General features: G+C 35.0%; 1 protein-coding gene across 18 annotated transcripts in view; it reads left to right on the forward strand.

The window, feature by feature from the left end:
- VPS13B (vacuolar protein sorting 13 homolog B) overlaps positions 1–19,216 on the forward strand; it is an 897,698-nt gene that overhangs the window by 181,237 nt on the left and 697,245 nt on the right. For all 18 annotated transcript variants that reach the window (XM_063642860.1, XM_055286878.2, XM_063642862.1 and 15 more), the window contains exon 17: positions 2,473–2,654. In XM_063642860.1, coding sequence (XP_063498930.1) covers positions 2,473–2,654 — 182 coding nt within the window. The remainder of the gene's footprint in view (positions 1–2,472; positions 2,655–19,216) is intronic.

A 19,216-nucleotide genomic window follows, 5' to 3' on the forward strand; every position in this document is an offset into this window, starting at 1 on the left:
TGAACTCAAACAAATTTACAAGAAAAAAACAACCCCATCAAAAAGTGGGCGAAAATATGAACAAACACTTCTCAAAAGAAGACATTTATGCAGCCAAAAAACACATGAGAAAATGCTCATCATCACTGGCCATCAGAGAAATGCAAATCAAAACCACAATGAGATACCATCTCACACCAGTTAGAATGGCCATCATTAAAAATTCAGGAAACAACAGGTGCTAGAGAGCATATGGAGAAATAGGAACACTTTTACACTGTTGGTGGGACTGTAAACTAGTTCAACCATTGTGGAAGTCAGTGTCGCGATTCCTCAGGGATCTAGAACTAGAAATACCATTTGACCCAGCCATCCCATTACTGGGTATATACCCAGAGGAATATAAATCATGCTGCCATAAAGACACATGCACAGGTATGTTTACTGAGGCACTATTCACAATAGCAAAGACTTGGAACCAACCCAAATGTCCAACAACGATAGACTGGATTAAGAAAATGTGGCACATATACACCATGGAATACTATGCAGCCATAAAAAATGATGAGTTCATGTCCTTTGTAGGAACATGGATGAAACTTGAAACCATCATTCTCAGCAAACTATCGCAAGGACAAAAAACCAACATTGTGCACATGTACCCTAAAACCCTAAAGTATAATAAAAAAAAAAAAAAAAAAAAAAAACCAATCACCGCATGTTCTCACTCATAGGTGTTAATTGAACAATGAGAACTCATGGACACAGGAAGGGGAACATCACACTCTGGGGTCTGTTGTGGGATTGGGGGCGGGGGGAGGGATATCAGTAGGAGATATACCTAATGCTAAATGACGGGTTAATGGGTGCAGCACACTAACATGGCACATGTATATATATGTAACAAACCTGCACATTGTGCACATGTACCCTAAAACTTAAAGTAGAATAATTAAAAAAAAAAAGGTTTGTTAAGTTATTTTAGTCTTTCTCTCTTTTTTTTTTTGAAACGGAGTCTTTCTCTGTTGCCCAGGTTGGAATGCAGTGGCGCCATCTCGGCTCACTGCAGTCTCTGCCTCCTGAGTTCAAGCAATTCTCCTGCCTCAGGCTCCTGAGTAGCTGGGATTACAGGCATGAGCCACCACGCCCAGCTAAGTTTTGTATTTTTTCTAGAGAGGGGGTTTCACCATGTTGGTCAGGCTGGTCTCGAACTCCTGACCTTGTGATCCGCCCGCCTCGGCCTCCCAGAGTGCTGGGATTACAGGCGTGAGCCACCGCACTGGGCCTATTTTAGTGTTTTATCTTTCCTGGTCCTCGATTTCCTGGGAACTCCTAAGAGACTAGTCAGCTAGTGGGAGAAGAGAGGGAAGCATTTGTTCCTACATTTGCATCTTCTGCATGTATGATTGCAAAGTAGTTTGCTGGTGTCTCATGCTGCATGGTGGCTTTAGGCAATGCAAATGAAAGTGTACATTGAATCGGTCTCCATAGCAGTGGCCAGAATATGAGGTAGGGTGAGAAGCTTTTTAGGTGATATACAAGAGATGTTCTGTACTCTCCATGTGTGGTTACAGTTGGGAAAATGACAGATGGTGTAGGGTTTGTGGGGTTAAGGAAAGAGCGGGTTAAAGTATACTATAGTAGCATCCTGATTTTTTTTTTATCTGTCTTTTGTTTTATTGTTCTTCTATTTTATCTTACACGTTTATTAACCTTCAGTATAAACTTGTTGCTCACAGACATATTGAAAGGTTTCTTTACTTTGAGGCTTTGTTATTTAGAAAATTTAATTACATAATTCACTTTATTCATAGACAAAACCAAATGAATAAGGGGTCAACAAATTAGATATTCTAGGGCAGAAATTTTAAAAATAACTTTCCATGTTACTATCAAGTAGAGTCTTGCATGTAATGTAAATACTTCATAAATACTTCTGAGAGAAAGTATTAAGATAGAGGGCTGTGGATCAGGTTGCCTGGATTTAAATTCTAATTTTTCCCTTTTTAGTAGTATGACATTTGATACCTTAATATATCCGGGTGTATCTTGGTTTTCCCATTTGAAAAACTAGTATAATGGTTGTACCTCCCTCATAGAGTTATTATGGCAGGATTCAACGTGTTAACAGTTAAAAGAAATCTGGAACAATGCAGATTTGCTAGTGAATCCTTTCTAAGTGTTAAGAAGCACTATTTTTATTTTTACCCAGGATGATTGCCTTGATTATATAGTAATTGCTTGAGCAGTATATGCGTAGGTGAATATGTGTGTATGGACATCATTCTAGTTTGTATTTTTATATTTTATTATTCAGAGTTTCTGAAACAGTGGAACTTAAAGTTAGCAGAATTGCATATCTATTTCGTTAAATCAAATTTTAAAATACTTTGGATGTATACCCTTTCTTCTCTTGCAACCTAAGTCATTTAGTATTTTGTTGTCTGTAAATGCTATTTACTGTATTGCGATTCTTTCTGTTTTCTTGTGCAGGACCAAAAGATCTCAGATTGCTATAACTGAAGGTATATTTGAACTTCCACATCTCACAATTCAAGCTACAAGAGCACAGACACTTCTCTTGCAAGCAATATATCAAAGTTGGTCTCATCTTGGAAATGTCAGCTCTTCCGCAGTGATTGAGGCTTTGATAAATGAAATCTTCCTAAGTATAGGTAAGAGCACAATCTTTTTGATAACTATATGGAAAATTTGTGTCAGAGGCAACTAATATTTTATTATGAAAATCCATATGTCTATCATGGTCAACTTAAATTGTAATATGTTTCTGTGAATGTAGATATTTATAGCTTATGTTTAAAATCCAGCTTATGAGTTAAGCCATCCGGTTTTATTTCTGCGTACCTATTTCTGCATATGTTTCATAATTGCAAAAGATTATTTTTCACCAGCTTCTTGTATAATTTACCCTTTGGATAACTTTTGAGGGTATCAATGTATGTGTTTGAAATGATAACCAAATTAAGTATAAGTACAGTATGTTTGATTATACTGGTAAAATGAAATAAATTCTTACTCATAATACTTGGTTAGTTTGGTAAACAATTTTTGTGTGTGTGTGTGAAAAGCATTAATCTGACACCCTTAATGAGTTAATTAACTACTAAAAATACAAATTTCTGCTTTCATATCACTATAAGAGATATCTTCATCTTATCACTCAGTTTGCATGTAAACAAAAAATTATAGAAGCTTTTTAAAGTTGTTTCAGTTCAAAATAATAATGTTATGTTTGTCAGTAACACAAAAGTAGTTTTTAAAAGTTATAATTTAAGTGTAATTATGCTGAAAGTAACATTATTTTTAATTTATCTGTTAAAACAAAGCGACTTTTGTTCTTATATGATGCTTTTGAAGGTTTTAATTTCAGACCTGACATTATAATTAGAGTTTTCTTATTTGGCCTAGCCATTAACTAATGTAAAATACAGGTTGATTATCCCTTATCCAAAGTGCTTGGTGCCAGAGTGGTTCAAATTTCAGAATTTTTTCAGATTTAGAATGTTTGCACATTCATAATGAGATATACTGGAGATGTGACTCAAGTCTAAATATGAAATTCATTTACATTTCATATACACCTTATACACATAGTCTGAAGGTAATTTTATACAATATTTTTAATAATTTTGTGTGACTTAATCACATGAGGTCAGGTGTGGAATTTTCTACTTGTATCATGTCAATGACCAAAGAGTTTTGAATTTTTAAGCATTTCAGATTTTGGGTTTTCAGATTAGGGATGTTCAAGTTGTAGTAGTTTTGGTGCTGGCTTTTAGCATTATATAAAGAATAACAAGATAAATGTTGCAGTGGGCTAGAGGTTCTTCACTTGGAGCTTATGAAAGGACTTAGAGTTTTCTGAAGCCCCTGAAGTAGTATGCAAATTTTAGTGTGTATATAAACACACACACAGACATACATATTTGTATCCTGTTTTTGAATTGACCTTACTGCTCCTGTCTAACTGAAACTTTGTACCCTTTGAACAGCATCTTCCTATTACGTACCCACCCCCACTCCATTCCGCCTATGTTTGGTAATCACCATTCTACTCTAACCACCATTCTACTCTCTACTTCCCTGAGTCTGACTTTTTTAGATACCACATTTATGTGAGATCCTGCAGTACCTGGCTTATTTCACTTAGTATAATGTCCTCCAGGTTCAACTGTGTTGTCTTAAACGACAGAATTTCCTTCTTTTTTTTAAGGCAGAATAGTAATCTATTGCGGATGTATGCCATATTTTCTTTATCCATTCATCCCTTGATGGACACTTACACTGATTTCATATCTTGGCTATTGTACAGTGAACATGGGTGTGCAGATATCTCTCTAATATGATTTCATTTTCTTTGGACGTATACTCAGAAGTGGGATTGCTTATATTTTTAGATTTTTGAAGAACTTCCATACCGTTTTCCATAATGGTTGTACTAATTTTCTTTTTTTTGAAACGGAGTCTTGCTCTGTTGCCAGGCTGGAGTGCAATGGCACGATCTCAGCTCACTATAACCTCCGCCTCCCAGGTACAAGCGATTCTCCTGCCTCAGCCTCCCGAGCTGGGACTACAGGTGTGCACCACCACACCCAGCTAATTTTTGTATTTTTAGTAGAGACGAGGTTTCACCATGTTGACTAGGATGGTCTCTTATCTCTTGACCTCATGATCCGCCTGCCTCAACCTCCCAAAGTGCTGGGATATAGGCGTGAAGGTTGTATTAATTTTCATTCCCACCAATGGTATTCTCTTTTTCTCCACATCCTTACTGACACTTATCTTTCATCATTCTGAGAATGGCCATTCTAACAGGTATGTGGTTATATCTCATTGTGAATTTAATTTACATTTCTCTAGTAATTAATGATGTTGAGTAGGTTTTCATATACTTGTTGGCCATTTGTATGAACCATTTATATGTTGGCCGTTTGCATTGTTCATGAACCCATTGGCCGTTTGTCATCTTTTGAGAAATGTCTGTTCAGGTCCTGGGCCCATTTTAAAATTGAATTATTTGTTTTCTTATTATTGAGTTGAGTTCCTTAGATATTTTGGATAACAACTCTTTATCAGAGGGATGGTTTGCAAATTTTTCTCCCAGTTTCTGTGTTCTTCCTTCGTTGTGTTAATTGTTTCTTTTGCTGTGCAGAAGTTTTTGTTTGATGCAGTCCCATTTTTCTGTTATTGCTTTCATTTCCTGTGTGTTCAGGGTTATAGTCAATGCCCAGACCAATGAAGCTTTGTCTGTAAGTTTCTTCTAGTAGATTTACAGTTTCAGATCTTTTTTTTTTTTTATTTTTTTTTTCTTTTTTTTTTTTTTTTTATTATACTTTAGGGTTTTAGGGTACATGTGCACAATGTGCAGGTTTGTTACATATGTATCCATGTGCCATGTTGATTTCCTGCACCCATTAACTCGTCATTTAGCATTAGGTGTATCTCCTAATGCTGTCCCTCCCCCCTCCCCCCACCCCACAACAGTCCCCAGAGCGTGATGTTCCCCTTCCTGTGTCCATGAGTTCTCATTGTTCAATTCCCACCTATGAGTAAGAACATGCGGTGTTTGGTTTTTTGTCCTTGCGATAGTTTACTGAGAATGATGTTTTCCAGTTTCATCCATGTCCCTACAAAGGACACGAACTCATCATTTTTTATGGCTGCATAGTATTCCATGGTGTATATGTGCCACATTTTCTTAATCCAGTCTATCGTTGTTGGACATTTGGGTTGGTTCCAACTCTTTGCTATTGTGAATAGTGCCGCAATAAACATACGTGTGCATGTGTCTTTATAGCAGCATGATTTATAGTCCTTTGGGTATATACCCAGTAATGGGATGGCTGGGTCAAATGGTATTTCTAGTTCTAGATCCCTGAGGAATCGCCACACTGACTAGAAAACCTAGGCAATACCATTCAGGACATAGGCGTGGGCAAGGACTTCATGTCTAAAACACCAAAAGCAATGGCAACAAAAGCCAAAATCGACAAATGGGATCTCATTAAACTAAAGAGCTTCTGCACAGCAAAAGAAACTATCATCAGAGTGAACAGGCAACCTACAGAATGGGAGAAAATTTTTGCAACCTACTCATCTGACAAAGGGCTAATATCCAGAATCTACAATGAACTCAAACAAATTTACAAGAAAAAAACAAACAACCCCATCAAAAAGTGGGCAGAGGACATGAACAGACACTTCTCAAAAGAAGACATTTATGCAGCCAAAAAACACATGAAGAAATGCTCCTCATCACTGGCCATCAGAGAAATGCAAATCAAAACCACAGTGAGATACCATCTCACACCAGTTAGAATGGCCATCATTAAAAAATCAGGAAACAACAGGTGCTGGAGAGGATGTGGAGAAATAGGAACACTTTTACACTGTTGGTGGGACTGTAAACTAGTTCAGATCTTATATTTAAGTCTTTAATCCCTTCTGAATTGGTTTTTCCTCATGGTGTTAGATAAGGATTCAATCTCATTGTTCTGCATGTAGATATCCAGTTTTCCCAGCAGCATTTATTGAAGAATCTGTTCTTTCCCCATTGTATATTCTTGGCATCTTCATCAAAGATCAATTGTCCATAAATGTTTGGGTTTATTTTGGATTCTGTCATGTTTTGTAGGTTGATGTGTCTGTCTTCGTGCCAGTACCATGCTGTTTTGATTGCTATAGCTTTTTAGTATAAAGTCAGATAGTGTGATTTCTTCAGCTTTATTCTTTTTTGTTTAATATTGCTTTTGTTCTTTGAGGTCTTTTATTCCATATGAATTTAAGGATTTTTTTACTATTTCTATGAAAAATGACATTGGAATTTTGATAGGGGTTGCACTGAATCTGTATATTGCTTTGGGTAATATGGACATTTTAACATTAATTCTCTCAGTTCATTAGCACAGAACATCTTTCCATTTATTTGTATTTTTTTTTAGTTTCTTTTATCAGTGTTTTATACTTTTCAGTATACAGATCTTTCATATCCTTGGTTAACTTTATATCCACGTATTTTTGTTTTTGCTATTATAAATGGGATTGTTTTCCTAATTTTTTTTGGATAGTTTTAGTTTTGGACATGTTAATGCATAAAAATTGTATTGATTTTTACATGTTGATTTTGTATCCCACACCTTTACTGAGTTCACTTATCAGTTCTAAAAGTTTTTGTATGGAGTCTTTAGGGATTTTTTTTTTTTTTTTTTTGAGTCAGAGTCTCCCTCTGTCACCCAAGCTGGAGTGTAGTGGTGTGATCTTGGCTCACTGCAACCTCCACCTCCTGGGTTTGTAACTGGGATTACAGGCGTGTCACCACACCTGGGTAAGTTTTTTTGCATTTTAGTAGAGACGGGGTTTCACCATGTTGGTCAGGCTGGTCTTGAACTCCTTACCTCAAGTAATTCACCCACCTCGTCCTCCTAAAATACTGGGATTACAGGTGTGAGCCACTATGCCTGGCCGGGATTTTTACATATAAGATCATATTGTCAACAAGTAGAGACAATTTAACTTCTTTCTTCTCTATTACAATGCCTTTTATTTCTTCCTCTTGCTTAGTTTTTCCGAATAGGACTTCCAGTACTGTGTGGAAAAGAAGTAGTGAGAGTGAGCATTCTTGTCAGGTCCCTCATCTTTAAAGATTTCAGCATTTCACTCTTCCATATGATGTTAGCCATGGGCTTGTTCTGTATGTCCTTTATTGTGGTTAGGTACATTCCTTCTATACCTAATCTATTAGTAGTTTTGATCATGAAAGGCTGTTGAATTTTGTCAAATGCCTTTTCTGCATCTATTGAGATGATGGTATGACTTTTGTCCTTTATTTTGTTAATGTGGTGTATCTTATTTATTGACTTGTATTTGTTGAACCATCCTTGCATCCCATGGATAAATACCACTGTATCATGGCAAAAGATTATTTTAATGTGTTGTTGAATTTCATTTAATATTTTGTTGAGAATTTTTACATCTATGTTCACCAGAGATACTGGTCTGTAAGTTTGTTTTCTTGTAGTGCCCTTGTCTGGCTTTGGTATGAGGGTAATGCTAGCCTTCTAAAATGAGTTTGAAAGTATTCTCTCTTTAGATTTTTGAAAGTTTGAGAAGTGATCAATATTAGTTGTTCTGGTAGAATTCATCCAGTCCAGAACTTTTCCTTGATGGGGACTTTTTGTTACTGATTCACTGTTCTTACTCATTATTGGTCTCCTCGTATTTTCCATTCTTTCATGATTGAGTCTTGATAAGTTAAATGTGTCTAGGAATTTATTAATTTCTTTTAGCTTATCCAATCCATTGGTGTAGCATTGTTCATAGTAGTCGCTTCTGATGAGTCTATATATTTCTGTTGTTTCTATCAGCTGTAATCTCTCCTCTTTTATATTTCATTTTATTTATTTGAGCATGCTCCTTTTTCTTAGTCTATTGAAGGATTTGTTTATCTTGTCAAAAAACCAACTCTTATTTTTGTTTATTTTTAAAATTGTTTCCCTAGTCTCTGTGTATTTCTGTTTTCATATTTGTTATTTTCTTTCCTCCTGCTGACTTTAGATCTTTTTCTAGCTCCTTGAAGTATAATGTTTGATTGTTTATTTGAAATCTTTGTTTTTGATATAGGCAGGTATTGCTGTAATCTTCTTTCTTAGAACTACTTCAGCTGCATTTGATAGGTTGTGTATTTTGTGTTTCCATTTTCATTTGTCTCCAGATACATTTTGATTTCATCTTTTACCTGTTGGTAATTTGGGAACATGTTGTTTAATTTTCACATATTTGTGGTTTTCCCCAAGATTTCTTTTTCGGGTGGTGAAATTATTCTGTAATTACATAGTTGTGATGGATTCACAACCTTGCATTAGGTTGGTGCAAAAGTAATCACCATTAATTTGAATGGCAAAAATCGCGATTACATTTGCAGCAACCTAATATATATGGTAATAGCCACTTAATTACACACTTTGAAAAAATGAGGGTTATTTGAATTTTATCTTCAAAAAACGTTTTAATTTGATGATTATTTAAGTAAACTATGTTATTGCCAATCTTGTGGACATTATTTTATATGGATTTACTATTCAAAATCTTACCTTTCTGATGCTAGCCCATCTATAAGTTAACTCTACAGTAACATCTTCCTTGGCATTAGCACTTATCACTGTCTGAAACTGTCTAATTCATTTATTTGTTTATTTGCTAAATTTCTATTTCCTGTGATGTTTTCTTCAGAGTATTTTTTGGTTTATTGTCTCACAATATTAATGTTTTTTTAATTTTAAACTTTTATTTTTGTTAATTGGCTTAGCCTGAACATTCATATTAGTAAGCTCATGAAATTATTATTTGCTTTTATAATTTTTCTTTTTCCTAGCCAAACCTATTCCATTTTTACTTTTCTGAATTTATAAAATGGACTGTGCTATGAAAAAGCATTTTATTTGAAATTTCCTATTCTAAAAATATTCTGTGTTTAAAAGAATGGTGGCATATGTATTGAAAAATTGATTAGGTAAGTGACAACAGATTGTTATTTGTAACCTGAAGTTCTGTCATTTAGAAACCTAAAATTAGTGGAACTAATTTTTGCATATTGAGGAGTTGAAGAAATTAGAATGATGTTAAGACATTTCTTTGCCAAATAATTTTTATCAAATGAAATGCCTATAAAATTTATAAAAGCTTAAAGAGAAACCATCAGCTAAGACAATTTTAAAAAGCCAGATTTCCAGGTGGTCGGTTTTCTTGTCTTTTTTCCCCCCTGAGAACAAAACCTTATTCTGTGCTTTGTATTCTTACGGAGTGCTTAAAGGATTGTGCCTTCAAATAGTTCTATCTAAAGATCCAGGAAATGTGTATGTATTTAGGGTGTAAAGTTTTAGCATTTTATTATTTTGCATCTGAGGACTCTCATTACATAGTACTCAGCACTGTTAAGCTTTGTTTAATATCTTTTGTGTAAGTATGTGATCCTTTGCTTTACAACTAGTTTCCATTTCCCACATTAATAAAGAGATTATACAAGCTGTGTACATTTTCAGATCTCTCAGACTTAGGTTCTGATAATGTGTGAAAGAAGAACCATTATTATTATTATTATTATTATTATTATTATTATTATATATATTTTTTTGAGATGGAGTCTCGCTCTGTCACCCAGGCTAGAGTGCAGTGGCGTGATCTCTGCTCACTGCAAGCTCTGCCTCCTGGGTTCATGCCATTTTCCTCCCAAGTAGCTGGGACTACAGGTGCCTGCCACCACGCCTGGTTAAGATTTTGTATTTTTAGTGGAGATGGGGTTTCACTGTGTTAGCCAGGATGGTCTCGATCTCCTGACCTCGTGATCCGTCCGCCTCGGCCTCCCCAAGTGTTGGGATTACAGGTGTGAGCCACTGCACTCAGCCCAGAACCATTATTTTTAAAGTCTTCGTTTGACTGTACACCACCTTTCATCATAATCTCATGCCTCTAGCCTACCCTCCTACTTGATGTCTTAATTCATATTATTGATAGTTACCTACCAACAATATCCAGTTTTTTCCTGTGTATGGCTTTTTCTTCTATCTGGAACCTAATTCTGTTTGATTACATTCTCCTACAGTTTCCTCTCTTCTTTGAGCACTAGCTTTATTTTAACATTAGTCTTTTTCCTTTAATTTAACACTATGCTAATTATAGTCTACTCGTACTTCAGAAAAATTATGTTCTCTTCCACATTCCTACCTTTTTTTCAGGTATTCTCCCCTCTTCATGTCAGAAATATTTTATTCTTTCTTTTTCTTTCCCTTCCTTCTGTTAAGTTTTTAAAAACAGCTTTATTTAGATAAAATTTTTGTACCACACTATTTATTCCTTTTCAGGTATGCAGTTTAGTGGCTTTTAATATATTCAGAGTTCTGTATCCATTACCATAATCAATTTTAGAACGTTTCCAGCATCCCTGAATGAATCCTTGCATTCCCTAGCTATCACTCCTGGAGCCTTCCATTTTCCCAGCAATAGGCAAATACTAATCTACTTTTTGTCTGTATGGATGTGCCTATTGTGGATGCTTCATATAAATGAATTACATAAATGCAGTTCTTTGTGACTGCATATTAGTGCATTTTTCCACTTAGCATACTATTTCAAATTTGCCCATATTATAGCATATGTCAGTGCTCATTCCTTTTTATTGCCAAATAGTATTCCATTTTATCCATATATACCATATTTTGTTAATTCATTCATCAGTTGATGGACCTTTGCATTGTTCCTACTTCTGAATATTGTGAATAATGTTGCTTTGAACATTCAAGTACAGGTTTTTATTTGGTGAATGTATACTTTTATTTCTCCTGTGTATATATACCTATAAATATAATTGCTGGATCATATGGTAATTTTATTTGTAACCTTTTGTGGAGCTGCCAGACTGTTTTCCAAAACAGCTGTACCATTGTACTTTCCATTGGCAATGTGTGATGGTTCTAATCTCTCCACATCCTCATCATATCTGTCTTTTGTGTTCCAGCCATCATTGTAGGTGTGAAGTGGCATCATTATGATTTTCATTTTCATTTCCGTCATGGCTAATGATTTTGAGTATCTTTTTGTGTATTTATTAGCTATTTATATCTCTTCTATGGAGAAATTATTCAAATCCTTTGCTGATTTTAAGATCTGCCTCTTTTTCTTTTAAATTGTGAGAATTCTTTATATATTTTAGATAAAAGTTTCTTATCAGATATGATTTGCAAATGTTTCCTGTAATTTTGTGGGTTGTCTTTTTACTTTTCTGATGGTGACCTTTTGTCTAATTTTTTTCATTACCCTCAAGTACATCTTCTTTACATTGGACCTTGTTATCATTTAGAAATGGTTTATCCTTTTGATACTGATATTGATTCTTGGTCATCATCATTACTTTTAGTCCTTTTATTTTTTTCATTTTTTTTAATATCACAGCATCCTTCTTGGTCTTATTCTTTAGCTTCATTCCCATTGGCCAACATTTTCTATGACGCTATAATTTTAGACTATTTTTTTTCCTTTCTCTGTTTATCTTTGTTTTCTCCATGCCTATTCTGTCATTCCTGTTTGGAAATAAGAAATGTGTATATGTTTCAATTTTACTACCACCAAAATAACTGTATCTGACCTGAATTAAACTGTTACTGATTTTTGATATTCTTATAAAATGCATGTATATAATTGAGTTCCAGTTTTACCATTTCTTTCATTATAAATTGTGACTTATTAGCGAGTTTTGAAATCAACTTCATTGATTGCTACTAAGAATTTGAAAAGACTAGAATAGAAACTTTGTGCCTCAGTCTTCTCATTCTAAATGTTTTACTAATGTGCCACTGAAAGCAATAACAAATTTAACTTCAAGCATCAAAACTGCAAAGTGCTTTTAGTAAGAAAAGTTTTTCTTTGATAAATGCTATATCCAAAAGTAAGCGATAAATTTTGAGTGTTGAATCAGTCACTAATTTCTATTTTGTGAATGAGTTTAAGAGGCTTTAAGAGAATATCTGTGGATGTTGAATTATGTTTTATAATGCTACAATAATGAATCCTTCTTCCTCAGCTCTTGCAAAAATCAAATTAAAAGTATATTAAAATGAAAAATAAAATGTTATATGCTAGTGCTTGCTAGGGATTCGATTTTGTGCATTGAATTTTATTAATCTTTATGTTACATATAAATACTGGTTTAGTGAATGTCTTAACTATTTCTGTTGCATATTATTTTCACTTTTCAACTATTGACACTTAGGAAAGATCACTGAATTGGAGTGTGAAGATTTTCTCAATAACTATATATATGACTAAATAAAGGTCAGTTTGTTTCATTATATTTTAGTTAATTATCTCATCTATAAAATAATGAAAATATGTTTATAGCTGCTCATAGAGTTCTTGCGAATGCCAAATATATTATTGTTTGTAGGCTTAATCTGTTGTTCTTGTCCTAGACATAGACCTTGCTGGAATCATCCATCTAAAGATATTACCTATGGAAGTTGTTCTAGGATATAAAGTTCTTGGAGACTGAGATAACAACAGTCAGAATTGGAGTCTAGGTGATCCGTTATTTTAGTTGCAAGGATGATAGAGTGAAGGTAAATTCAAAGAGTAAGCTAAAAAAGAGAATAGGATAATGAATACATATTGATAAGAAAAGAATAAAATTCAAGACATTGGTTAGGTCTAGTTGTTTGAACTTAGTGAAGAAAGTGTACATTTGTGCCCCGTTAGTGTAGCTATTTACAAGAGGCCTCACTAGGCTCACAGAAACGTATGATGAATAAATATTTTCAGTTCTACAGATTCCCAAGGGGAGGGAGTCAATAGACCTGTGAATGGACGTGACAATGCAATGGGATATCTAGAAGAAATGGGTACCTGGACACATACACCCTCCCAAAACTAAGCCAGAAAGAAGTCAAATCCATGAATAGACCAATAACAATTTCTGAAATTAAGGCAGTAATTAACAGCCTATCAATCAAAAAAAGCCCAGGACCAGATGGATTCACAGCTGAATTCTACCAGAGGTACAAAGAGGAGCTGGTACCATTCCTTCTGAAACTATTCCAAACAACAGAAAAAGAGGGACTCCTCCCTGTCTCATTTTATGAGGCCAGCATCATCCTGATACCAAAACCTGGCAGAGACACAACAAAAAAAAAAATGGGCGTGGTGGCTCATGCCTGTAATCCCAGCACTTTGGGAGGCTGAGGCAGGTGGATCATGAGGTCAGGAGATCGGAACCATCCTGGCTAACATGGTGAAACCCTGTCTCTACTAAAAAAAAAATACAAAAAATTAACTGGGCGTGGTGGCAGGCACCTGTAGTCCCAGCTACTCTGGACGCTGAGGCATGAGAATGGCGTGAATCCAGGAGGTGGAGCTTGCAGTGAGCTGAGATCATGCCACTGCACTCCAGCCTGGGTGACGTAGCGAGACTCTGTCCCCAAAAAAAAAAAAAAAAAAAAATTTCAGGCCGATATCCCTGATGAACATCCACGTGAAAATCCTCAATAAAATACTGGCAAACCGAACCCAGCAGCACATCAAAAAGCTTATCCACCACAATCAAGTCAGCTTCATCCCTGGGATGCAAGGCTGGTTCAACATAATGCAAGTCAATAAATGTAATCCATCATATAAACAGAACCATTGACAAAAACCACATGATTATCTCAATAGATGCAGAAAAGGCCTTCAATAAAATTCAACTCCCCTTTATGTAAAAACCGTCAATAAGCTAGGTGTTGATGGAACGTATCTCAAAATAATAAGAGCTATTTATGGCAAACTCACAGCCAATACCATACTGAACGGGCAAAAGCTGAAAGAATTCCCATTGAAAACTGGCACAAGACAAGTATGCCCTCTCTTAGCACACTTATTCAATATAATATTGGAAGTTCTGGCCAGGGCAATCAGGCAAGAAAAAGAAATAAAGGGTATTCAAACAGAAAGAGAGGAAGTCAGATTGTCTGTCTTTGCAGATGACATGATTGTATATTTAGAAAACCCCATCGTCTCAGCCCAAAATCTCCTTAAGCTGATAAGCAACTTCAGCAAAGTCTCAGGGTACAAAATCAATGTGCAAAAATCACAAGCATTCCTATACACCAATAATAGACAAACAGCCAAATCATGAACAGACTCCCATTCACGATTTCTACAAAGAGAATAAAATACCTAGGAATACAACTTGCAAGGGATGTGAAGGACCTCTTCAAGGAGAACTACGAACCACTGCTCAAGGAAATAAGAGAGGGCACATACAAATGGAAAAACATTCCATGCTCATGGATAGGAAGAATCAATATTGTGAAAATGGCCATACTGCCCAAAGTAATTTATAGATTCAGTATATCCCCATCAAGCTACCATTGACTTTCTCAACAGAATTGGCAAAAACTACTTTAAATTTCATATAGAACCAAAAAAGAGCCTGTATAGCCAAGGCAGTCCTAAACAAAAAGACCAAAGCTGGAGGCATCACAGTACCTGACTTTAAAATATACTAGAAGGTTACCATAACCAAAACAGCATGGTACTGGTACCAAAACAGATATATAGAACAATGGAACAGAACAGAGGCCTCAGAAATAACACCACACATCTACAACCATCTGATCTTTGACAAACCTGACAAAAACTAGCAATGGGGAAAGGATTCTCTGCTTAATAAATGGTTTTGGGAAAACTGGCTAGCCATATGCAGAAAACTGAAACTAGATCCCTTCCTTACATCTTGTACAAAAATTAACTCAAGATGGATTAAAGAGTTAAATGTAAGACCTAAAACCACAAAAACCCTAGAAGGAAACCTAGGCAGTACCATTCAGGACATAGGCACAGGCAAAGACTTCGTGATTTAAACACCAAAGGAATGGCAACAAAAGCCAAAATTGACAAATGGAATCTAATCAAACGAAAGAGCTTCTACGCAGCCAAAGAAGCTATCATCAGCGTGAACAGGCAGTCTACAGAATGGGAGAAAATTTTTGTAATCTGTCCATTTGACAAAGATCTAATATTCAGAATCTACAAGGAACTTAAACACATTTACAAGAAAAAAAACCCCATGAAAAAGTATGTGAAAGATATGAACAAACATTTCTCAAAAGAAGACATTTATGTGGCCAAGAAACATGAAAAAAAGCTCATCATCACTAGTCATTAGACAAATGCAAATAAAAACCACAGTGAGATACCATCTCACACCAGTTAGAATGGCGATCATTAAAAAGTTAGGAAACAACAGATGCTGGAGAGGATGTGGAGAAATAGAAATGCTTTTACACTGTTGGTGGGAGTGTAAACTATTTCAACCATTGTGGAAGATAGTGTGGCAATTCCTCAAGGATCTAGAACCAGAAACACCATTTGACCCAGCAATCCCATTACTGGGTATATACCCAAAGGATTATAAATCATTCTACATAAAGACACATGCATTTGTATGTTTATTGCAGCACTATTCAGAATAGCAAAGACTTGGAACCAACCCAAATGTCCATCAGTGATAGACTGGATAAAGAAAATGTGGCACATATACACCATGGAATACTATGCAGCCATAAAAATGGATGAGTTCATGGTTTTTGCAGGGAGATGGACGGAGCTAGAAACCATCATTCTCAGCAAACTAGCACATGAACAGAAAACCAAACAGCACATGTTCTCACTCATAAGTCAGAGCTGAACAATGGAAACACATGGACACAGGGAGGGAAACATCACACACTGGGGCCTGTTGGGGGATAGGGAGATAGGGGAGGGATAGCATTAGGAGAAATATCTAATGTAGATGACGGGTTGATGGGTGGCTCGAACCACCATGGCACGTGAATACCTTTGTAACAAACCTGCATGTTCTACACATGTATCCCAGAACTTAAAGTATAATAATAATAAAAAATATGAAACTTTATACTTTCATTTACTTTTCACATACTTTACAGCTGTCTGCTTAGCATTTTTCATCTCGTGAGCTGTATAATGTAAGGACTGGATACCATTAAAGTTACTTGGATAGACTGAGTTGGCTCACCTATTTTAGATTGATATTTCTCATTTATTAATTTCATTGGCTTCTTACCAGGAATATTGTTGTTGGCAGGTTATATATCCTTTTTTACAGATGGGAACATTTATGCTTAGAACAAGTTGGTGTTTTTCTTAAATATCATCCCGCAGCTATTCACTGACTAAGTCATTTTTTGAAGCCAGGCCTTTGGAATTTTCTGCTACTATTATGTCTGCAATACCAAACTACCTCTGGTAAATGAGACCAGAAATAGAGTAAAGTGTGTTACTTCATTAGAAAATATTAATGAAATTATAGCAAATATTGGAAATTTAATTAAAATAATAAATTATAAAGGATAAAGCAGAGATTAAAATTTGAGCTAAATATGTATTAATCAGGTTATTGAATTATATATTTTTGTTATTCGTGTTTCTGATGGCTCTTAAATCATAGAAATTCTAACCCTGTCTTTTTGCGAGAAGATTAAATATAAAGTCACACATGGCTTTGGTTTTGCTCTGGAAAACAAGGACTTGCTACCACTTTTCCTTGTTCAGAAGTTCATTATTTTGTTGACAGTGTAGTTTCATTAATCTGGTATTTGCAGGGAAATAACTTACAGACTTTAAAATCTGTGCTAAAGGTGATCAAATGGACATTCGAATCCCTCATTTAAGTTATGTCTTAATGTTAAAATAAAAATCTACTTTCCAGAAAGTAACTGTTAAAGTATTTTATGCAACATTTCATGTGGGATACCTTAATGGTTGAATAATAAATTTTACCTCATAAAAATGAAATTCAATAATACAGTAGCTTTCTCAGCTCGGTAGCATCTGGTCTATTCTCATGAGAGCCAATATTTTCCAACTCATTAGGATCATGTCGTTCTGTATGTCGTCAACATTGACTTAGCCAAGCTACCTTTACTTACATAACTGCCAAACTGTTAAATAGGTCTCTTGTGGAGTGAAGTCAAATATTCCTCTTATTTTACTTCTGCCTTAGAAGAGGGGAAGAAAATGTACATACTGTAACATTTAAACATCTGGTCTAAAACCACATCACCGTAACTCTGAATAAAGTTACGGAGGTATTCTTCCCAGGTGTGCATATAAAAAGGATTTTGGAGTTGTTGAATAGTTCTTTAATCACTTAGGAAAAAGATCGATATGATTTTTCTATTCCTCTGTTTTCAAACTACTTACCCCAACCCCACCATGTCTGCTAAATACTTCTAATGTGTTCTAAGAGATATATTTTTGAGATGTTATAAAATTTTCTTGCCAGATAAAGGTATTGGCTATACATTTATTCTTGCCTAAAAAAAAAAAATGAGTTAGATTTGTATTGAGAACTACCAATTAGACCTCTTGATATTTAAATTGGAGTAAAAAGACATTAATTTTTGTGAATCTTGTGAGTTTTAAGGTGTCCCTATATGCACTTCTAATAATATGAATATTTATTGAATTTAAAGTTTCCATTTTACTACAGCTTATGTCCAGGTATTGAGGCTCATTTATAGAATATGTGGTCATTATTAAGAAGTGAGTAATTAATATAGGTTTAACCCATTTATGCTGGATGTTGCAATTTTTGTGTGTGTGTGAAAAATCAGATCTTGGCAATGACTTTGTGCAGTAGGATATAAATAACTCCCACAAGCTTAGCATTCTAATAATGGAACACTAGGCATAAAGGGATTAAAGACACACTTAGAATGTTAAGTTATGCCTGACTTAATTTTGTTCCTCTATTCTGTCTCAGACATTTTGATAATGCTTGTAAATTTTTTTCTGGTGATACTTCATGGCACAGGAATGGGAATTTTAGGTGTCATTTAGTAAAAGAAAATATATAAAGTGTAAGCGTACAGAGTAGATTTGAGAAAAATAGAATTCTTTAAATTATTATTTAAGTATATTTTATTGGATATTTGAAAAGTAGGCAATATGAATTTAGTGTGATTTTTCAGTCTTACAGAAAGTCTTTTATGAACATCATAAAAATGTGTCTTAATAAATTACTGTTGATAATAATGTATTAATAGATAAATGAGTTAGATTTCTGCAGAAAAGATACTTTTTTGCCTTATGTATTTTCTGCTGTTTATTTGCCTACGTATTCTTTGCTCATGTTTATGTCTTCCATTTGTTCACAACCTAAAATGTGTTTCTTCTGGTTGTATTCACTTATCAATCATTTTGAAAATATGTAGTTTGCAATCTGTTCAGTTCTGGGAGCAGATAGCTAACAAGAAATAGACATGATTTTAGTAATGAATGTAGAGTCTTCTGTGTCACCTATTACAAGATCAAGTATGGCTTTAAAAATGGACAAGAGTTAATTACATACAGTGAAGAAAGGGACTCTTATTTGTGAGGGCTGTTTACAAAGTACCACAAACTAGGTGACTTAACAAATTTATTGTTGAAGCCTTGGGCTGCTTACAATCATGTTGGAAGGCAAAGCAGTAGCTGGCATGTCACATCACCAGAGGTGGAGCAAAAGAGAGAGTTGGGAGGAGGTGTCACTCACTTTAAAACAACCATATCTTCTGAGAACTCACTATCATGCAGCACCAAGCCATGAGGGATCCATCCTCATGACCCAGACATATCCTACCAGGCCCCATCTCCATCATTGGGGATTACATTTCAGCATGTGATTTGAGGG

This window comes from Symphalangus syndactylus, chromosome 7 (genome assembly GCF_028878055.3).
Source record: "Symphalangus syndactylus isolate Jambi chromosome 7, NHGRI_mSymSyn1-v2.1_pri, whole genome shotgun sequence".
Classification (NCBI taxonomy): domain Eukaryota; kingdom Metazoa; phylum Chordata; class Mammalia; order Primates; family Hylobatidae; genus Symphalangus; species Symphalangus syndactylus.